At 51.4% G+C, this 20,044-nt stretch overlaps 1 protein-coding gene across 1 annotated transcript in view; it reads left to right on the plus strand.

Annotated features, from left to right (window-relative positions):
- Nucleotides 1-2,376: 2,376 nt before the first annotated feature.
- Nucleotides 2,377-20,044, plus strand: part of CHAT (choline O-acetyltransferase) — a 46,727-nt gene continuing 29,059 nt past the window's right edge. The window contains exons 1-6 of the mRNA XM_035020405.1: nt 2,377-2,427; nt 4,855-5,043; nt 5,862-5,980; nt 7,367-7,420; nt 8,773-8,953; nt 11,011-11,188. Of these exons, the coding sequence (XP_034876296.1) occupies nt 2,392-2,427; nt 4,855-5,043; nt 5,862-5,980; nt 7,367-7,420; nt 8,773-8,953; nt 11,011-11,188 (757 nt within the window). The 5' untranslated portion in view covers nt 2,377-2,391. The remainder of the gene's footprint in view (nt 2,428-4,854; nt 5,044-5,861; nt 5,981-7,366; nt 7,421-8,772; nt 8,954-11,010; nt 11,189-20,044) is intronic.

The raw sequence follows: 20,044 nt of genomic DNA on the forward strand, positions 1-20,044 counted from the left end.
AAAAGGAGAGAGGGGAGGGAGGAGGAACAGGAGGAAGGCGATCACAGGCGCGGCCGGTCCGCGGGCAGCCAGTAGGGAGGCCGCGGGGACCCGGCGACGTCGGAGCCGCTACCGCGGACAGAGGCCCCCACCCCCGTACTGCTTACGCGCCCCTGGATCCCTTCCGGCTCACACTCCCGCCCCCAGTCTTGCTCGGTGCGGTGGAGCGGCAGCCAACGCGGCAGAGCCGAGGGCAGGTGAGAGGGGCTGGAGAAGCGCGGCGCGGGGAGCAGAGCGCAGGGAGCCGAGGGCGGTGGAGGAAGGCTCCGTCTAGGGAACGCGCGGGGATCCAGAGGCCCCAGGATCCGCGGGAGTCCTGAACCGAAGCGGCCGTCGGGGAACCGCGCGGAGACTGTGGGATTCCGCGGCTCTGGCGCTTCCCCACCGCGAGTGGAGGCTGGGGGTCCGGGGGCAGGACGGTGAGAAGTTAGGGGGAAAGGGCTTGGAGAGGCTTGACCATCAGGCTCCGCGACTCCACGTGCGTATCCTTACTTCTCTATTCTCCTGGATCCCCAACTGATCAATGCCGAGGTCTGCACTTTCTGTGCCCAGTCAGGGCGTTGGCAGGTCTCACCGGACCCCTTTGAATTGCGGTTGCGCACCCGACTGTCGCGGAGGGCTGGAGGTGCGGAGCAGCCTCAGGTGGCAAGTGTGAGCTGGGTCCCAGGGAGTCCCTAGAGAGCAGGGACTGCCAGTGTTGCGGGGGCGGAGCTGGGATTGGGCCTCCAGGGCAGAGCAGAGACCCCTCCTGGCTGCCTTCGGAAGCCAGGCTGGTGGCAGCATGGATCAGAGGGCACCAAACAGAGACAGACAGAAAGATACACTTACCTACAGACATACACCTCCTAATTGCGGGCCCATGGGCCAAAGAGGAAAAGCAAGGGGCTGCCCCACAGGGACCAGTCCCTCCCATTTGGTCCCCAGGGTGTTAGCCCTCTCCAATCTCACACCTCTCCAAGATATTGGGGTCTCCAGTTGCACTAGGGCCTTTACCAACTTGACCTTGCCTTCACCAACCTTTCAGAGCTCTGCAGCCCTACCAGGGACCCTAATTTGGATGCCGCTGCTTCCATTTTGCAGGGTGTCGGGGCAGCTACTATGCTGTTCAGCAGCTTGGGGGACCACTTAGTCGGTGGCATCCTGGCACAGAGTTAATGTGGGTTCTGTATTTTCTGCCTAGTCCTGCCCAGCAGCCCCAGGCTCCTCCATTCCTGATCCTGCTTCATCCATCTTCCTGGATGCTCTGTCCTTAGGTCAACTGTGCCTGGAGCCTAGCCCCCCACCTGGGCTGTGCTTGCCTGGGGTGGGGGGTGGGGGATAAAAATGGGCTACACATCAGCTTTAGGCTCTTGGGGGTGAATAGGGGATGGGTGAGTGGAAATCACAGGTGTGTGGCTCTTAGGCTCTGCTTAGGGGGTTCGCTGAGGGTAGAGGGTAGCCTTAAAAATAGGCCTTTGCCCTTCTCGTCCTAGGTCACTTCTACTGCAAATAAAAAATTAATCCATTTCTCGCCAGGCTGAGTCAGGTGGCCCCCAGGGGCCGGACTGCCCAGCTGCCCTGTACTGTCCCTCAGCATTTCCATGCTACACTAGGAGCCTGCAAACCAGAGATTGCCTAAGTCACAGTCCATCCAGCAGGCCCCAGGGTCCTCCACCACAACCCCTGCCTTGGCCACAGGCCAGGCTCCCAGTCAGCCCAGAGTGTGTCCTGGAGCCCACAGCCTTAGAGGACCTATATACATTCAGGCATGTGTGCATTCCTTTTATTCAGCTACCCAGCCCTGATCCTACTCCATGCTCATCACCGGGCTAGGTCCCAGAGATGAAGCACTGAACACAACAGGAGAAGCTCACAGTCCTAGTAGGAGAGATTTTAATCAACAAAACATGTATCTGTTGGGTCCCAGGCAGGAACAAAGCAAGTGCTCTGCCAAGGACCCCTCATGATTTGGAGTGAACCAGCTCAACTCTCTCCCCACTCTGGCCTGGGGTGGCCAATTGAGCCTGGGTGACAATCTTATGGACCGAGTGTCAGCTAAAGGCTTGCTTCAGACCCCACTCTATCCTATTTGGGAACTCAGAAAGGACACTGTGGTCAGGGGGGCTGGTCTGGGGGTTGGGAGATTGGGGAGCAGGTCTAAAATGAGGCCCTGTGTAATTGGGGCCCATATGCAGCTCTGGCTTCCTCACGGTGTAGGGGTGGAGTGTCAGGCTCTGGGAGGTGAAGGGTCCGTGGCAGTTCTATGTGGCTATTGTACTGATGCCTCTCTGCTTCTCGGCCCCCAGGTCTGCACCTCTGCTTCCCCAGCCAGGAGTCGCCAAGATGCCCATACTGGAAAAAGCTCCCCAAAAGATGGCAGCAAAAACTCCCAGCAGTGAGGAGGAGCCTGTGAGTGACTTTTGGAGTCCTGTTTCTTATCCCTGCTCTCCCCACTCACCTACCCTTGCTTCCAGAATAGTCCTGTATAGGACTGGCCCCCAGCACTTGCCTGTCCACCAGCCCTGCCCTCGGCCGGGTATGAAGTCCAGGCTGCAGTCCTGCCCTGAGCCAGCTGAGGAGTCTGGGAGAGCCTGGAGGGGCGGGGAGTGGCTTCAGGGGATGTTGAAGAATTGCTGACTACCATGCTTCCTAACTCCCAAGGCCAGGAACAGCCCTTGATCTGGGCCAGGTACTCTTCTTCCAACGCTTTTCCGTCTCCCCAAGTTTCACTTCCAAAGGCTTTGAGCCCAGTGGAGTTGCCTTAGGGTAAGACTGAACTCTCTAAGCCTTGTCATATCCCAGCCCCAGCTGCCGTCCCTAGTTCAGTCCTGGGGCCTTAGGCACCATCTTCCCCACTGGCTTAAGACAATGCCACCCCTCCTTAGGCAGGCGTCCTCCCTCCCCATCTTCCTAAGTGATGGAGCAGCACATCTGATCTCCAGGTTGTCGAAGTGTTGGCCCCCCTGCTATGTTTGTCTTCTTGCCACCTCTACCCAGGACTTCATTTGAAACCCTAATCAGAACTTTTGGGCTTCTCCCCATGAAATTGCTCACCACATTGTCTTGACTGTTACAGCTGACAGACATTTCTGTTGTTGAGTCTGGTCTATGGCATGTCCCTCCCATTGGACTGGGGCTTCCTTGAGAGCAGGCCTTCTTTCTCCATTGTCCCTGAGTCCAGTCCAGGGCCTGGCTCACATGAACTGCCCATGAAATGTGTACTGACCTGAGACCTTAGTGTCCAAAGACCCTTATTAGTACATGTCCCTGTCTCCAGCCCCAGGCATGGGCCAGCAGCCCAGGAGAGTCTGGGGAGGAGCCCCAGGGGGCTGAGACATGTGGGCCGAGATTTCCTGACTCATTCTGTTTTACCCATCACGGATTCCCCATCACTGAGTCCCAGCACACTGTCAGAGCCCTGAGGAAGGGTGGCCTGTTTCTAGCAGGGGCTCCAACCAGGCCTGCTGACACTCTTGGCAAAGCCACCAGCTGGGCTGGGCTTTCTGCAGGTGCTTGCCCACTTGCCCTCCACACAGACCCCCAGACCACAAGAGAAGGAAGAGGGAACCAGAGCAGCCGGGTGGGGGGCCTGGACCTGGCTCTCTTGAAGTGGGCTGAGCAACCTAGAATGCTGCCCAGACCACCCTCACCTTTGAGCATTCCCTGGGGCATAAGCAGCTTATAGTTGGCACTGACACCCTCTTCCCTCCCCCTAGGGCAGTGAGCTCTAAAGACAGGATCAGGCAGGCAAGGACTCCCATTCATTCATCAGCACAGGCTCCCAAGCTTGGTCCCTGTCTGCCCAGGGTGGCAGTGGGGAGGGCTCCAGCCCATGCAGCAGCAGGAACAGAGCAGAGGCAAGCTTTCAATGGGTCCCTTTACTCCACAGCCTACCCCCACCACCCCAAAGGGAAAAAAACCCTGAAAGAAGGTGGCCCCCTACCACCAACTTTGTAAACTTGAATCAGTACTATGAAAAGCCGTGGTTTCTGACTGTGACTAGCTCAGTGAGGAAGAAGGAAAAGGAGGGGATGGAAGAAGGAGCCAATCTCTCCATCAGTGTTACACCCTTTGGGTCCAGAGATAAACTAGCTTCTGAAGCCCCAGCTGGGAACAACTCCTAAATTAAGAGTGACCAGCTGCCAATATCAATAACAGATCTCTTTCACCTTAGACCCATTCTTTGTGATTTAAAAGCACTTTCACATAGGATCTGTTTGATCCTATGAGAGGTAGAGGCTACTACCCCCATTTTACAGGGGAGGACACTGAGGTACAGAGGTGAGGTGGTTTGCTTAAGATCACATGGCTTGTCAGCATCATGGTCAGTGCATGAACCCAGGTCTGTCTGGTGCCAACATCAAGGTCTTTTCCTCTACACTGTATCCCCTCCTGGGGGCGGGCAGGCCTGGGGTATCAGAAAAAAACAAACGGAAGCTTCCTCAGGTCATAATTCTGCTGAGCCAAGTCCTGGAATTAGGCAAGACCCAAGACGGGGAACAAGGATAGAGACAAATGGAGACATACTCTGGAGACCAACGTGGGGACAGGCATAGTCTTATGGACCCCACATAAGAACAGGCATAGCGGGCGCCTGGGTGGCTCAGTTGGTTGGGCGACTGCCTTCGGCTCAGGTCATGATCCTGGAGTCCCGGGATCGAGTCCCGCATCGGGCTCCCTGCTCAGCGGGGAGTCTGCTTCTCCCTCTGACCCTCCTCCCTCTCATGCTCTCTGTCTCTCATTCTCTCTGTCTCAAATAAATAAATAAAATCTTAAAAAAAAAAAAAAAAAAAAGAACAGGCATAGCAAGTGCCTGTGAACTCTCTCTTCTAGGAGTTGCCCAAACTTCCAGTGCCCCCCTTGCAGCAGACCCTGGCAACTTATCTGCGATGCATGCAGCACCTAGTACCTGAGGAACAGTTCAGGAGGAGCCAGGCCATTGTGCAGCGGTTTGGGGCCCCTGGTGGCCTTGGTGAGACCCTGCAGCAGAAGCTCCTGGAACGACAGGAGAAAACAGCCAATTGGGTAAGAGTTGTTGAGAGGGGGCAGACCGCCAAGAGGGGGCAGTGCAGACACAGGGTGGGGGGCAGGGAGCAGACATGGAGACAGGGATTTGGATGAGGGGCAGGTAGGTAACAAAGATGGGACAGATGGGGGGATAGGGAAGAGAGGATAAACAAGGGGATAGCAAGGGGCAAAAATGTGGGATAGACAGGATGTGGGATGGGAGATAGGAATGGGGACCAAGAGGGGACAGATGGGAATAGAGATGAGGTGATGGGGAGAGACAGGGTATAGAGATGGAAAACAGTGGTGGTCAGGGAAGGGGGACAGACAGGGACAAGGATGGAGGACAGATGGGGGACAGATGGGGGGCACAGGAGATAGAAACCAGGCAATAAGGAAAGACAGGGTACAGAGATGGAGACAGATGGGGGACAGGGATGGCAGACAGGGATGGGGCAGCAGAAGGTAGGGATAAGTTCAGGGAAGCAAAAAAGGGGGAAAAGCAGGAACAGGACACACATAGGGACGGGTAGGGGACAGGGATGAAGTACCAAACACCTAGAATAGGAAACCTGGATGGAAGAGAGGGATGGCATGGGGCAAAGATGAAGGTCAGTCTCACGGTGGACTGGAGAGCCCACAGGTCCTAGCATGTAAGTGGGGCTCAGTGTGTATTTGTGGAATGAATGAATGAAGTGCGTGATCCACAAAGTGTCCCAATCGTCCCTTGGGGCTGCCAGGATGGGACTGGTGCTCTCCACAGGCAAGGTGACCCTGTTCAGAGGGGTGTGTATGGCCACTGGGGGTAATGGCACCCCTCCCGTGCTCCCCAACAGGTGTCTGAGTACTGGCTGAATGACATGTATCTCAATAACCGCCTGGCCCTGCCTGTTAACTCCAGCCCGGCTGTGATCTTTGCCCGGCAGCACTTCCAAGATACAAACGACCAGCTGAGGTGAGGCCACCATGCTCCTGGGTTCACAGCTTGAGAGTCTGCCTGGAGCCTGGTCCCAGGACCTGGAAGGAAAGGTCAAGGCTTGTGCCTTGGCTGAGCTTTCTGAGGACAAACGCCCCCGAGACAGAGGCCGCCCAGGCCATGGGTCCGGGAAGTAGGTTAGATGAGGTTGCTATGTGAGTGACAAACACAAGGTCTTCCTCAGAACATATTTATTCGGGGTGGGGTGGGCAGTAGTGGAGGCCACGGGCCCCGGCTCTTCCCATGGCATTCTTGACCTGGCTGAGGCCCCTGAAGGAGGTGTGTACCCTCTGACCCCACAGGACCTGAGGCTTGGACTTGTCACTGGGACACACTGCCCCAGGCTGTCCGAGAGGACCTCCGCTGAGCCCCCACCAGCCCCTGGCTCTAAACAGAGGCTCCAAGGGGGTGGAAACGGTTCCTTCCTGCAGCTGCCGCCACCAGAGCTTCTGCCATCTGCTGTAATTTCAGGGCTCACTGAGCCACTGGAACGGCCTCTGGGCCCACTGATGTTGATGGGGGGGTGCAGTGGGTGAGCATTTATGCAGGGATGTGGCAGGGAGGAAGGGTTTCCCTACAGGAGTCTCTTAGAGCCACACTCAATGTGGCACAGCACGGGGACAGTTCAGAGAGGAAAAACAAAAAACAAAAGGGGCAGGGCCTACCTGGGCCTATGGGCAGGGCTCAGCGATGCTGGGAAGACCCCCATCCTCTCTTTCCTCACCGGGACTAGCCCCGTGGAGCTGCTGGGCAGCCTGCAGTCCCGACCTCCCGTGGGCAGAAGGAAGTGTGCAGATAGACGGAAGAACAGCCTCTGAAAACAGTTCTCAAACTGCATCCAAGGGGGCATTTTCCTTCTGATGCAATTAAGCCGGGGTCATCATCCGTGGACAGTTAAGATGACACAGTCCTGTGGTACGGTTCTCTGGTAACTTTTGCCCCCCACCCCAGCACCCACTTCCATTTTCATTAGCACTAAGGAGACCAAATTATTGACTTTTCCCAGGAGACCGGATTTCCCCAAACCTGAGTTCCTGGCCCAGTCCAGCCCCAGCACAGTCCTTCCCTAGGGAGAACCCCACCCCTGACCATCCAGCCTTCTCCTGCCTGCTCTTCGGCCTCTCCCGACTTCCTCTCCCTCCTCCTCCTCATTCACCTTCAAGTGTCCTCTCCTCCCAGGTATCTCCACAGGACCATTTTAATCCAAGGCTTGTGAAGTCCCAGCAGCATGATGGCAGCAGTGGGGGGAGGGGTGGTTGTTGGGCTTGGGAGGGGTGGTGTGGAGCAGAGGGAGAGGAAGGTTGGAGAGAGGGAAGGAGCCTGGGCCCCTAAGAGGAGAACTTCAGGCCTGGTCTCTCTCTGCAGGTTTGCAGCCAACCTTATCTCTGGTGTGCTCCATTACAAGACCCTGCTGGACAGGTAGGATGGGGCCAGCCTGGGGAGGGTAGTGCCCTGATTTGGCACAGCCTGTGGACTCATCTGTCTCCCTGCCCCACTAGCCAAGGAGCTTCGGAGGGCAGAGACCTGGTCTTTTTCCAGCTCTGTGCTCCCGGCTCCTGTCATAGAGAAGGTGGACTACCGCCCCCCCCACCCCCCCACCCCGTCCCAACTCCTCCAGCATCAGGATAACTTTTACCCCAGCTGATCTGACCGTTAATGGGTCCTTTTCCTAGGGTGAGCACTGTCCTTCCATGATCTCTTTAAAATGCAACACACATATACACACTGTTATGTGCATCAGGAATTTAGGGAATGCACAGGAAGGCAGAGAAGGAGTCATGGGAGTGAGGTGATGGTGGGTTCAGCCTTGCTAGTTGCCAGCTGAGGGGAATGGTCTCCCCACGCTGAGCCTGTGTACCTGGCTTCAACCTCACTGGTTCCCTCTCCAGCTTGGACAGGGAGCTCCTCAAACGTTCTGTGCTGAAGGACCAATGTATTTTTTAATTTCATAAAATGTAAAACACTACAAAAATGAATTCGCAGAAAAATGGTACAAAGGTACAAAATACACAGCCACATATTTTGTTTTTATTTTAGACTCAACATACATAAAATTCTGCTGTCAAATTGCTATACAATTTTCTGAGAGCTCCCTCTGATTCCCACAGGTCAGTGCGGCACCCGCTCTTTGAGCAGCAGAGCCGTGGGACACCCTACCCTCCCTCTGCCCCAGTTAATCTCAGGGGTGCCTCTTACCCTCCGGGCTCAGCTCACACGGCCTGTCCTTGTCACCCTGTCTCATTACCCGAAACCTTCCCATTTATCAGCTTGCTGCTTGTTTGACTCTGCTCTACCGACACATCCCAGGACCTGTGCCCCATTAGAACAGGACACTCGTGTTTTGTTTGCCACTATCAGCCCAGATCCCAGAAAGGTGCCTGACACGGAGGAGTGCTCCATAACATTTGTTGCCTGAAAGGGAGGAGGGAAGGAGATGGAGAGGGAGAAGGAGGAGGAGGAGCAGGAGAGAGGGATGGACAAAGGACAAAGGAAAGAGACAGAGGGAGAGAGAAAGAAGAGGAGGATGGGGAGGAAGTGGAGGGGGGAGGAAGGAAGGAAAGATAGAAGAGAAGGAAGGAAAGACAGAGAAAGAAGGGGGAGAGGGGAGAGAAGAATGGAGGAAGGAAGGAGAGAGAGGGGGGGAGGAAGTGGTGGAGGAGAAGTGTGGGGAATCCAGCCATCCTAATGCAGTTCTGGGTTTGGTGCCCCGCTTTGCCGAATCAAGTCAAGTAGAACCAATTCCCATCCCTGCCTCCCTCCCCGCTCTCCAGCCATTCCATCCCTACTGACTGGGCCAAGGGCCAGTTGTCAGGGCAGCCGCTCTGTATGAAGCAGTACTATGGGCTCTTCTCCTCCTACCGGCTCCCTGGCCATACCCAGGACACACTGGTGGCCCAGAAGAACAGTGTTATGCCAGAGCCAGAGCACGTCATCGTGGCCTGCTGCAACCAGGTAAGTGGCCCCTCTCTGCGGCAGCCCCTGTGGCTTGGGGAGGGCGCATGAGTACGTATCTGTCCTGATTTCACCAAAGATGCTCAACCTCCTCTTGGAGATACACAGTGAGCTAGGACAGAGTGGGGTCCCTGGACTCCTAGTCAGTGCTTGCTTCGGCAGCACATATACTAAAAATTAGACTCCTAGTCAGTCCCATTTCTCTCCCATGAGTTGGATTTTAAGAACAAGGAGAGCCATCAATTGAGAATGACTTCCATGGGCTCCCATTTTGGCCCTGACCCGCCAGGTCAGCTGGTCTGGATGGATGGTGGGCCGTTTATGAGACCCAGCATGGCCTCAGCGACTCCTCATGAATCACCCAGACAGTGGTCTTCCTGGAGACCACACACAGACAGATGGACAGCTTTACGGACTGACTGTCTGGACCTCCATGTCCAGGCCATAGGCTCAGCATTTCCACGTGTTCATCCCGCCTGATTCTACAGTGACTTACAGAGGAGCTTGGAATCCCATCTGACAGAAGAGGAAACAAGGAAGTTGAATGGCCTGTCCAAGGCTGAGGAGGCCTAGCAGACCTGGCCAGTGCCCCCTGCTCACACCCCACCCCCCTGCAGCTCAGGACTTCATACTGACTTCCAGGAGCCCTCAAGGGCCCATGCGGACCAAGGGGACAGGTTGAGCATAAGGCCTCCTGACCACATACCAGTGCCCACAGGCTACAGACTCTATATTGAGCCTCCACCTAATTATTTCATCTGACAAAAAGCTGTTTTAGGGCTTTTGTTTGTTTGTTTGTTTTTTGTTTGTTTGGTTGGTTTGGTTTGCTTTTTGGGTTTTGGTGGGTTTTTTGTTTGGTGTTGTTGGTTTTTTGGGGTTTGGGGTTTTGTTTGTTTGTTTTTATTTTTTGCTAAAACCCAGGTTTGACACCTACCCCAGAGAGTCTCCTGCTATTTGTGCTACAATGTTTTCTTCTTGAGTTCACCTGACATTTGCAGTCTAAGATAGGAGCTCAGTGAAAGTCTGCCATCCTAGGTTGGCTGTTCCCACCAGAAGCCCATCTGACAGTTTGGCCACAAACAAGAACTTTTCTCTATCTTCATGAAAAAGTCAAACTCATCATTTCCCAGCCCCCACATGCTGCAGTATTCATCCATTCCAGAAATGCTCTCAGGGCTCCTGCTCTGGACCAGGCCACGAGTATGCTGCTCAGGACATAAGACAAGGTACTCATATCAACCGGCAGAAGAGGGAGCTTGACTTGGGGCTAGGAATAAGACCTTTCACAAAGCCCATGACTTTGGCTTCAAAGCTACTGACTGATAGCTCACAGACCTCACTTTAAACACACACGTACACATGTATACGTGCACACATAGGGATAGAACATTTTGCATGTTGTTTTCCATTTTAATCTTCCTCTGCATATTATTTGCTGACTTGCTTTATTTTCTCCACTGACTATTGCGTTTGAGATTTATCCCTGTACCGTATCTAGAGCGAGTTCATTCCTATTAACTGCTGAGTGGACGTGCACTAGATGAATACACTACATTTAACTTAGCTGTTCCCCTACTGAAAAACACTTAGGCTCCCTCTACCATGTTGCTATTGCAAATACAGCTTATCTGCACACTCCTTCACATATCTTCTGGGCACAAGAGTATATGTCTCTCCAAGCCTTAGGCTAAAGTATGCATTTAGAAGAGTAATTGCTGAATCATAAGGCATGTACATTTTTAGTTTGGATGGACACTGCCCTCTAATAGCAGTTGTACCAATTTATACTTAATTCTCCACATGAACTAAGAACCACAGAAGCTAGTTTTATTTTAGCTAAGTTTAATCTGGCCTTCTTTGATTTGGGGAAGTTTGGAGTCCAGCACAGTTGACAGCATTGGTAGGTCCCCAACTTGTGACTGTTCAGAGCCATCTCATACCTTGAGATCCCTGGGCCTGAGTATCCCCCATCTGCGCTCACATGTGAAGGTTCAGTGAAGGCCCTTTGCCTTGGGCTGGCTGCCATGAGTGATGTGTTTGACCTGTTTCCCCCACAGTTCTTTGTCTTGGATGTTGTCATTAATTTCCGCCGTCTCAGTGAGGGGGATCTGTTCACTCAGTTGAGAAAGATAGTCAAAATGGCTTCCAACGAGGATGAACGCTTGCCTCCAATCGGCCTGCTGACGTCAGAAGGGAGGAGCGAGTGGGCTGAGGCCAGGACGGTCCTCGTGAAAGGTTAGCAGCAGTGCCCAGCACGTCTCCACGCTCATCTCATCCTCATGCCCATTGGCTTTCCTTCCTCCAGGGTCGGGCACCATGCCTCATCCCCATTTGCCATAGCATGGGGAGCTCAGGCCTCCCTCCAACTCAGGACCCGACAGCAAGTCGGCTGAGGCACCTGGAAACTGACAGCACCTTTTGTACCCTCATATTTCATCCGGCAATATTCTAGCTTCCTGGATGAGGCTGACTAGCACTGGAATCCTGGGATGTCTGGGAATATTGCGGGAGGGAAGGTTTTGAGCTGGAGGAAGGCTGGCTGCAATTAAGCAGTTGTGCTTTACTGGTGGGCAAGGGCGGTACCCATTTGGAGGATTTGAGTCATTGGGAGGGCTGTCACATGGAAATTCGGGATAGAGCCCAGCTCTGGGAGGGTGGTTCCCTGCTTCTTTCACGTGATTTCTCGGTCCCAGCACTTTTCATCTTCAGGTTGACTATCCTTCTGACTGGCTACTGCTCTTATGAAAGTTTCTAAGCATTCCCATAAGAAAGCTGGTGATAGTCTTAACATTTTTAAATCATCCTTCTGGAAACTCATTTTCAAATCCAAAGCCAGTCCTGGTCCCAGGAATTGGATGGAGTGCTTTCCTTTCTTGCATACATTAGAGATTCGAGGATAAGAGGCGAGGCTTCCATGCACCTCCATCTGCGTCTCAGGCTCTCATTCGGCCAGGTGTCCATCCAGACTCCCCTGAGTGTCTGTCAGCTGAGGACCTGGGTGAGGCCTGGGAAGTGTAGGAGGCAGAGGCAGAGAGGATGAAGACACTGCCCCTGAGCAGCCCACTGGACAGGGGAAGGGAAAGCATGGGGGTGGGGGGCAGATTCAAGTACACAGTAATGCAGCATCCACCATGTAAAGCAATAGAGATGGCAGGTACCAAATACGTCCTCCAGGACTTCAGCAAGAGAGGGAGCCCTTCCACTTGGGAGGCTTTGGAAAGGCTTCATTAGAAGAGGTGGGAATTGAGCAAAGCTCTGGGACATGAGTGAGAGGGGCAGGAGGGAGGGATAGCATCCAGGCAGGCAGGCAGTCTGTGGGCAAAGCCAGCTGCCCAGCAAGAACACGCCTGCCCAGCCTGCTTCCACAAGGAGAGCAACCAGCAGGCGAAAATGGCCATGCTGGAGGTATTGAGAGAATGAAAATGTGGTGGAGCCCAGTTCTCTGGCAACAGGCACTTGCATTTTCTGATCCCTCTCCCTAGAAAGTTATTTGGCGAGGGTTAACTAGCTCCTTGCACTATCCAGAGCTCAGCTTAGGTGTCACTGCCTCAGGCCCCCTAGAGCATCCCCCACTCAACACCTTCTGTCACCTTGTCCTGTTGTCTTATACTAATTGCATTTGTCACTCTCTGAAGTCAGCCTCTCATTTGTTTATGCATGCTGATTATCTGCCTCCCTTCCCTAGTATCTAAGTTCTAGGAGAACAAGGGCCTTATCTGTTTGGACTAACTTTTTAATCTGCTGTGCCAAACACAGTGGGGCCCCAGTTATATTTGTTAAATAAAAGAATGGAGGGTTACTAATGATAGTGGGCCCCAGACTTATTGCCTGCCTACCAGTTAATTATTTTTCATTTGATCATGGGGCACCTGCAGAATGCTCAGTCCTAAATTGGGGGTTGCCCGGGCCACAGGAGGGTGTGAGAGCTGATCCTGTCCTCATAGACCTAACCACCAAGTTGGGGAATTAATAACTTATCATGGGAAAGTGAGTTAATTCCCTCAGGAGACCATGGTGTAATCAAATCCCACTCTTCTCCCCTCCAGGGACAGAGACAAGGCATCACACAATTGCCTCTGCTTCCAATACAGTTTCCACTTTATTAGCAGGCCAAGCTATCTCCCTGCAGGACTGGACGGGATTGCCTTGAGGTTTAAGTGCTTGGGCTGTGCTAATCGGAATTAATTTGTTAATGGCACTTGATCTGGCTTTCTGAATGGGAGTGCTGTTTCAGAGAGAAATGTGACAGAGAGGAGGGGGCCACGCGCCTCCCTTTCAGAGATCTTATTATTCTGGTTGGCACTGACTGTGTCATCTGCACAGCAGGAAACCAATCCTTCACAGACCCCTCCTCCCTGGAGCAGCCCCTGCCCACAGAAGGGAAACCATTTAGGAAAAGATTTCAGTATAGATGCGAAAGATAATGGCAACTTGGACTAGGGTGGAGAGTAAAGATGAAAGACATGTGTGGGCTCCAGATATATTGCAAAGGAGAAGTGACAAGGAGGAAAAGAAAAGTGAGAAAGATTCCTAGATTTTTGATTCGAGCAACCTAGATGGCGGTAGCATTCACTGTGATGGGAACCAGGTTGGTGAAGTGGCTGCAGAATGAAGTCCTTTCTAAGTATGTCAGGTTTGAGATGCCTTGAGTCATCTAAGTAGAGATGTCAAATTAGATCTATGTGTCTGGAGCTCAAGAGACAGGTCAGTACGGAGACATAAATTTGAGAGCCATCAGCACATAAGTGATATTTAAAGTCATGGACCTGGGTGAGATCATCTAGAAACAGGAGAATGGGTCCTTGGAGGTCAGGTAGAGAAAGATGCAAAGAGGATTGAGAAAGAGCAGCCTGTGAAGTCAAAAGCAAACCAGGAGATGAGTCATGAAGATCCAAAGGGAAAGAGGAAGTGGCCAACCACTTGGAATGCTGCTGAGAGCTCAAGGAAGAGCTGGACAGAGAGGAGACTCAGAGCTTGGCAACCCTAAGTCATCAGTGACCTTCACCAAGATCAGACTGGGGAGTAGGAAGAATGAATGATTGTATGCTAATGAGTGTGATCCAACAGCAGGAAGAAATTGTTGATGACACAGTCAATGAGTAGAATCAGTTAAGCATAGATGACTCTTTTCAGGTATTTTGGTATTAAAAGAGCAGAAAAATGGGGCAGTTGCTGGGAGAGGATGGGAGTCAAGGGAAGTGTCTTTAGTAGGAGAGGCAAGTGTGGGGTTGTATATAGACAAGTATATGGAAGTACTCCAGTAAGAGAAATTATTAATGAGGACATTAGAGGCATGAGATTCTTGCAAAGGCAAAGGAAATGGAAATGGAAATGGAACCCAGAGAATAAGAGGCCTTTGGTTGGTACAGGGAAAACTGAAACCTGGGCCTGCAGCCATGCTAGTGGGAACGTGAGGAGGTTCCTGACTGGTGGCTTCTGGTCTCAGATCAGGAGAGCCATGGCCATGAGCTGAGAGAGGTGGCAGTGGGATTCTGAAGACAAAAGGGAACACATGAAATAGCCTATTGGAAAACTTGATGAGAATTATGGACTCTGTTGAGCTCATATTTAAGGGCTTGGGGGTCATACATTTTAGGAGAAATTAATTAGCATTGTTTTGCAATTTTTTGCCTCAGGTTCAGGTGACCCTCAAGGTGGGTCACCAGGTTCAGCCTTGGTTGGAGAATAAAACCGAGGGAGACACGGGGAAGGTATGGCAAGGGAATGGTTATAATGTTGGAATCTGAAATGAGTAAGGAGGTGTAGTAGTCTGCTTGGGCCACCATAACAAAGTACCACAGACTGAGTGGCTTAAACAGCAGACATTTATTTTCTCACAGTTCTGAAGGCTAGAAGTCTGAGATCAAGGTGTGGACATGGTTGGCTTCTTCTGAGGCTTCTCCCCCTGGCTTGTAGATGGCTGTCTTCTCCCTGTGTCTTCCCATGGTCTCCCCTCTGTGCATGTTATTGTCCTAATCTCTTCTTACAAGGACACCAGTTATGTTGGATTAGGACCTCATTTTATCTTAATTACCTCAATAAAGACCCCATCTCCGAGTACAGTCCTATTCTGAGGTATTGGTATTCCCTTGACTCCCATCCTCTCCCAGCAACTGCCCCATTTTTCTGCTCTTTTAATACCAAAATACCTGGAAAGAGGTTAGGACTTCAACTTGGGGACTTTGAGAGGACACAATTCAGCCCATGACAGGAGGGAGGTAAAGAACAGAGGTGGATGATGGATAGGAGAAATAGGTAGTGGGGTTGATGGTTTTGAGGTGTCAGTGAGATGAGACATGTTGCAGAGGAGGGATAGCAGAGTGTGTGAATCAGAAAATCAAGAGTGAGCTCAGAATATGGGATGCTTGAATCTGAGACTTCAAAGGGGGTCAGTTCCTGGTAGTGATGAGTTCTGGTGGTGATGACTGTGGGAGTGAGGTTAGAGTGTCAAAGGTGGGAGATCAAGGGGCTGAGAGAGGAGGGTGGTGTGGGCTGGGTTCTCCACACAGTCGTTCAGGCTGCAGGAGTGATGACAGGAGTGGTGATGGGGAGGAGGAAGGTGAACTGGGAGCCCAGATCTGCATGATGGGGAGTTGTGAGGACATCAGGGGAATGCAGCAATAGGGGGGACAGTGATGATGGGGGTGGGAAGGTAGAAGTCTAATAGCTGCAGCTCCAAAGGGAAAGCTGGGAGGAGCTGCACAGGTGCAGGAACAGGGAGAAGAATACCACCTACGCCTCCTGGCCCTGGGGTGCATGAGTGTGAAGGAAAATAGTCTCCTGGAGAGAGCACAGGGAAGTGTGTCCCTCAGGGGGTGTCACCCTCCTGTTGAGGCAGAAGGTGTACTGAACACTCTCAGAAGAGATCAACAGTGCAAGGGGACCTGCCATCCCTACTCAGACGTCATGAAGGGTTCGCGGAAGGGGAAAGGTGGGGGCTGAGGGATAAGTCCATGCAGGGGACACTAGAGCAGCAGGGCATGGGAGTGCCAGCCAGAGACCCAAGGATGGTGGTCATCATTGCAAACAATGCTCCCAAATCCTCAGCCTCTGGGAAGGTACTCTCCTGGTTCCAGGTGTGGTTGTGGGGGCTGGGGTAGGGGTCTGACTGGCCCCAGCAGGTGTTGTCCAGCAGGAGGCTTTGACCAAGCCGAGCTCCTATTGTCCTGGCAGAGGTCTAGACCGAGGCACCTGAGCTCAGACAAAATCTGAACTCTCATAGGGTCCACTGAGAACCAGCAGGGCAATTGATTTTATCAACCCTCTCTCCTTAGAGAGACCGTCCCTGATCCTTCACTCTGCTCCCCAACCTAACAGGTCCCTCAGTCGGCCCACAGGCTCCCCAGCCTGACCCTCTGCTGTGACATTGAGAGGGTGGAGCTCACCGGACAGTGGGCCGGCTGTCTGCCATAAAGCCCAGGTTCCCCCTCTGCCCCCGGTGTTCCCCACACACCCTAGAGCCCCTCACACAGCACTGCTCACACGGAGCTTTCTGAGAATGTGGTGCAGGACAGGTGAGTGTATCATCATCTCTATCTGCAGCCTAATCATCCACAGCCAACACAGAATAGACTCCTGGGGGTCCAAGGGCTGAGAGACCCAGCAGGACCATCACTGCCCCCCAGAAGCCTGTGGTCCTGTTGGGGAGACCGGAATAAGCAAGATTGTTAGGACAAGAGTGGACAGGATAAAACCAAAGGAGTGTTTCCCACAGGCGTCCTGAGGAAATTTGGGGACCTTACCCCTGAGTAGCTTAGGAGGGCTTCCTGTGCCCAGTGCAACATGATGCTAAGCCCAGGTGGGTTGAGGTGGTGGGTGTGACTGGGGCTGGCTGACAACATCAGGATCATCTAGAGAGCCCCTTAAAATAAAGATTCTGGGATCCCAGGGATTTTCCAGTGGGACAGGAATAAGGCCAAGAAATCTGTATTTTTAAAGCGCCTTCACGTGCAGCCCAGGTTGGGACCAACTTAAGCAGGTTTTAGCAGCTACTGTGCATGGAGGGCCCCCTGATGCTGGCCTTATCCTGGGCCCTTTCTGTGCCTTGTTGCTTTGAGTCTTCAGTAGAGCCTATGAGGTAGGGATTTCATCCCCACAGAACAGAGGAGGCTGTGTCTCCAACAGGTTGAGCTAGTGTTCCCCCCTTGGAAGTGGGCAGTGGTGGAATCAAGGCATCTGTCTCCCAAGCCTGAGATCCTCAGGGCCCGGCAGGCAGGGTGGGATTTGAGGCCCCAGGAAGGGCACGTGTAACCTCGCAGGACCTCCTTCCCTGCAGAGCCTCGAAGCTGTGGCCTTCCTGAACCCAGGAGGGCCAACACTGTTATCCTGGTCTGGAAATTTAATTAGATATTCGGCCTTGAGTCTGGAAGACTACAGCGCTTGTCAATTTGTAGGAAAAGGAGAGCCAGCTCAGAGAGCCCGCACCCCCACCCTGGAGCCCGCTGGCTTTCCTGGGTGCTGCGTGGAGAATCCTGCGAGCAGACTTGGGGCAGATGCTTCTGTTTACACAGCACCGTAAATATTTATCCCCAGCAGCCAATTAGAGCTGAGCCACTACTTTCAAGGAGGGAACTGACAGAAGGCGGCTGCGTCTGGAGGAGGCCTCGGTCATGGTTTACAAGAACCGCTCGGGATGGGCATTTTGCTACTTAAATATTGTCATCCAGAGATAGGCAGGCCTGCTGATTTTAAAACCAATTACACATTAGCAATAACAGCCTCTCTGATTTAATTGGCCCAGAAATACCTCCCGGGCTCCCGAGGCTGAAGGCTGTTTTCTTTCCTCGGGGGTGGGAGGATGGGAGGCATTGCTGGGGCCTCCCACAGTGGAAGCATGAAGGCTTCTGCGCATGAAGGCATCCAGACAGGGAGTGGCGTGGGGCCTGGGCAAGAGACCCGGGCTCGACCTGGCCCTCCTTGCTGGCCTGGAGCTGGCTTCTAGGCTAGGACATGGAGGTGGCGGCCCTCTCTTGTAGCTAGGTCAAGGGGGTGCGGAGGGGCTGCAAAGCAGGTGGGCTGGTGCCTGGGGCACAGAGGCTGTTCGCTAAATGATAACTCTTAATTAGATTTGGGGAAACACTGTGGGGATGGTTTGTCCAAGGCTCATGGCGTCTCTAGAAAAATCTGGTGAACTGCAAATGGGCACCTGTTGAATGTCTGTTCTGTCAGTGATGGTGATCCGTGGCTCAGACTGAATGGCCTGTACTCCTTGCCTTGGAACCCTCACCCTTATTAACTCTGAGCTGTTCCTTTGCTTCCCCTGGGCTCCCTCCATACCGCATGCTCCGAGTGTGTACACTCTTTTCTTTCATTTCTCCCCAGTGGCCCTCTCTCTGGCCCTCGCTTTCCATTTTATATTTGGGGTGCAAAATGAGTGGGAGGTGGTGTATTTTTTTTTTAATTTCCTGCCCTTCTCCACTTACCACCCCTCCCCTAATTCTGGAAGTATGAGAGCTCTTTAAATTTGCCTTTGTGGGCAGGGTGTTTCAAACCCAGAAGAAAGAGCAATGCTTGGTTCTTGAACGTTTTTTTTTTTTAATTAAACTGATTTGGGGATAATTGTAGATGCACATGCACTTATAAGACATAATCTCACCTGTACCCTTTTCCTCTGAGTACTAACATCTTATAAAACTCTAGGACAGGGGCGCCTGGGTGGCTCAGTCGGTTAAGCGACTGCCTTCAGCTCAGGTCATGATCCTGGAGTCCCGGGATCGAGTCCCGCATTGGGCTCCCTGCTCGGCAGGGAGTCTGCTTCTCCCTCTGACCCTCCTCCCTCTCATGCTCTCTGTCTCTCATTCTCTCTGTCTCAAATAAATAAATAAAATCTTTAAAAAAAAAAAAAAACAACTCTAGGACAATATTGACATTGATACAGTCAAGATACAGAACATTCCCATCCTCCCAAGGATCCCTCCTGTTGCCTTGTATAGCTACACCCACTTCCTTCCAACCCCATCCCCCTTAACCCCTGGCAACCAAGAATCTGTCTTCATTTCTATAATGTTATTGCTTTAAGAATGCTGTAAAAATAGAATCATACAGTATGTAACCTTCTGAGACTGGCTTTCTTTTTTTTTCACTTGACATAATTCTCTGGAGATTCATCCACATTGTCCCATGTGTCAATAGTTCATTTCTTTTTATTTATTCCTTGGTATGAGTGTATTACAATGGGTGATATCATTCATCCATTGAAGGACATCTGAGTTGTTCCTACTTTTCGGCTATTACAAATAAAGCTACTATAAACATTATCTATATTTTTTGCTTTTGTGTGATCGTAAGTTTTCATTTTAGGAAAAATTCCAGGAATAAAATTGATATCTCCATGTTTAGTTTTTAAAGAAACTGCAAAAATGTTTTCCAGATTGGCTGTACAACTTTACATTCCCATCAGCAATGTATGAGTGATCCAGTTTCTCTGCATCCTTGCCAGCATTTGGTGTTGTCACTATTTCTTATTTTAGCCTTTCTAATCAGTGTGTAGTGGCATCTTACTGTAGTTTTAATTTACATTTTTTTTTAGTGACTAATGATGTTGAGTATCTTTTCATATGCTAATTTCCATCTTTATATCCTCTTTGATGAAATGTCATTTCCTATCTTTTGCTCATTTTCTAATTAGATTGTTTGGGTTTGGGTTTTTTTGTTTGTGTGTGTGTGTGTGTGTGTGTTTTACTGTGAATTCTGAGAGTTGTTTATATATTCTTTCCTAGCCCTTTCTTGGCTGTGTGGTTCTATATTTTCTCCCTATCTGTAACTTATGGTTTCATCTTCTTAACATGGTGTTTCACTAAGTAAATGTTTTCAGTTTTGGTGAAGTCCAATTTGTCAATTTTTCCGTTAATGGACCATGCATTTAATGTCAAGTCTAAGAATTCTTTGCCTAGTCCTAGATCCCAAAGATTTTCTCCTATATTTTTTCTAGAAGTTGATTATTACATTGGTACATTTAAGTTTATGATCCATTTTGAATTAAAATTTTTGTAAGGTGTGAGGATTTATAGTGAGGTTTTCTTTTTTATTTATTTTTTTAATTTTATTTATTTATTTATTTATTTATTTATTTATTTATTTATTTATTTATTT

This window comes from Mirounga leonina, unplaced genomic scaffold, assembly GCF_011800145.1.
Source record: "Mirounga leonina isolate KUSES-001 unplaced genomic scaffold, KU_Mleo_1.0 Mir_114, whole genome shotgun sequence".
Taxonomy (NCBI): Eukaryota; Metazoa; Chordata; class Mammalia; order Carnivora; family Phocidae; genus Mirounga; species Mirounga leonina.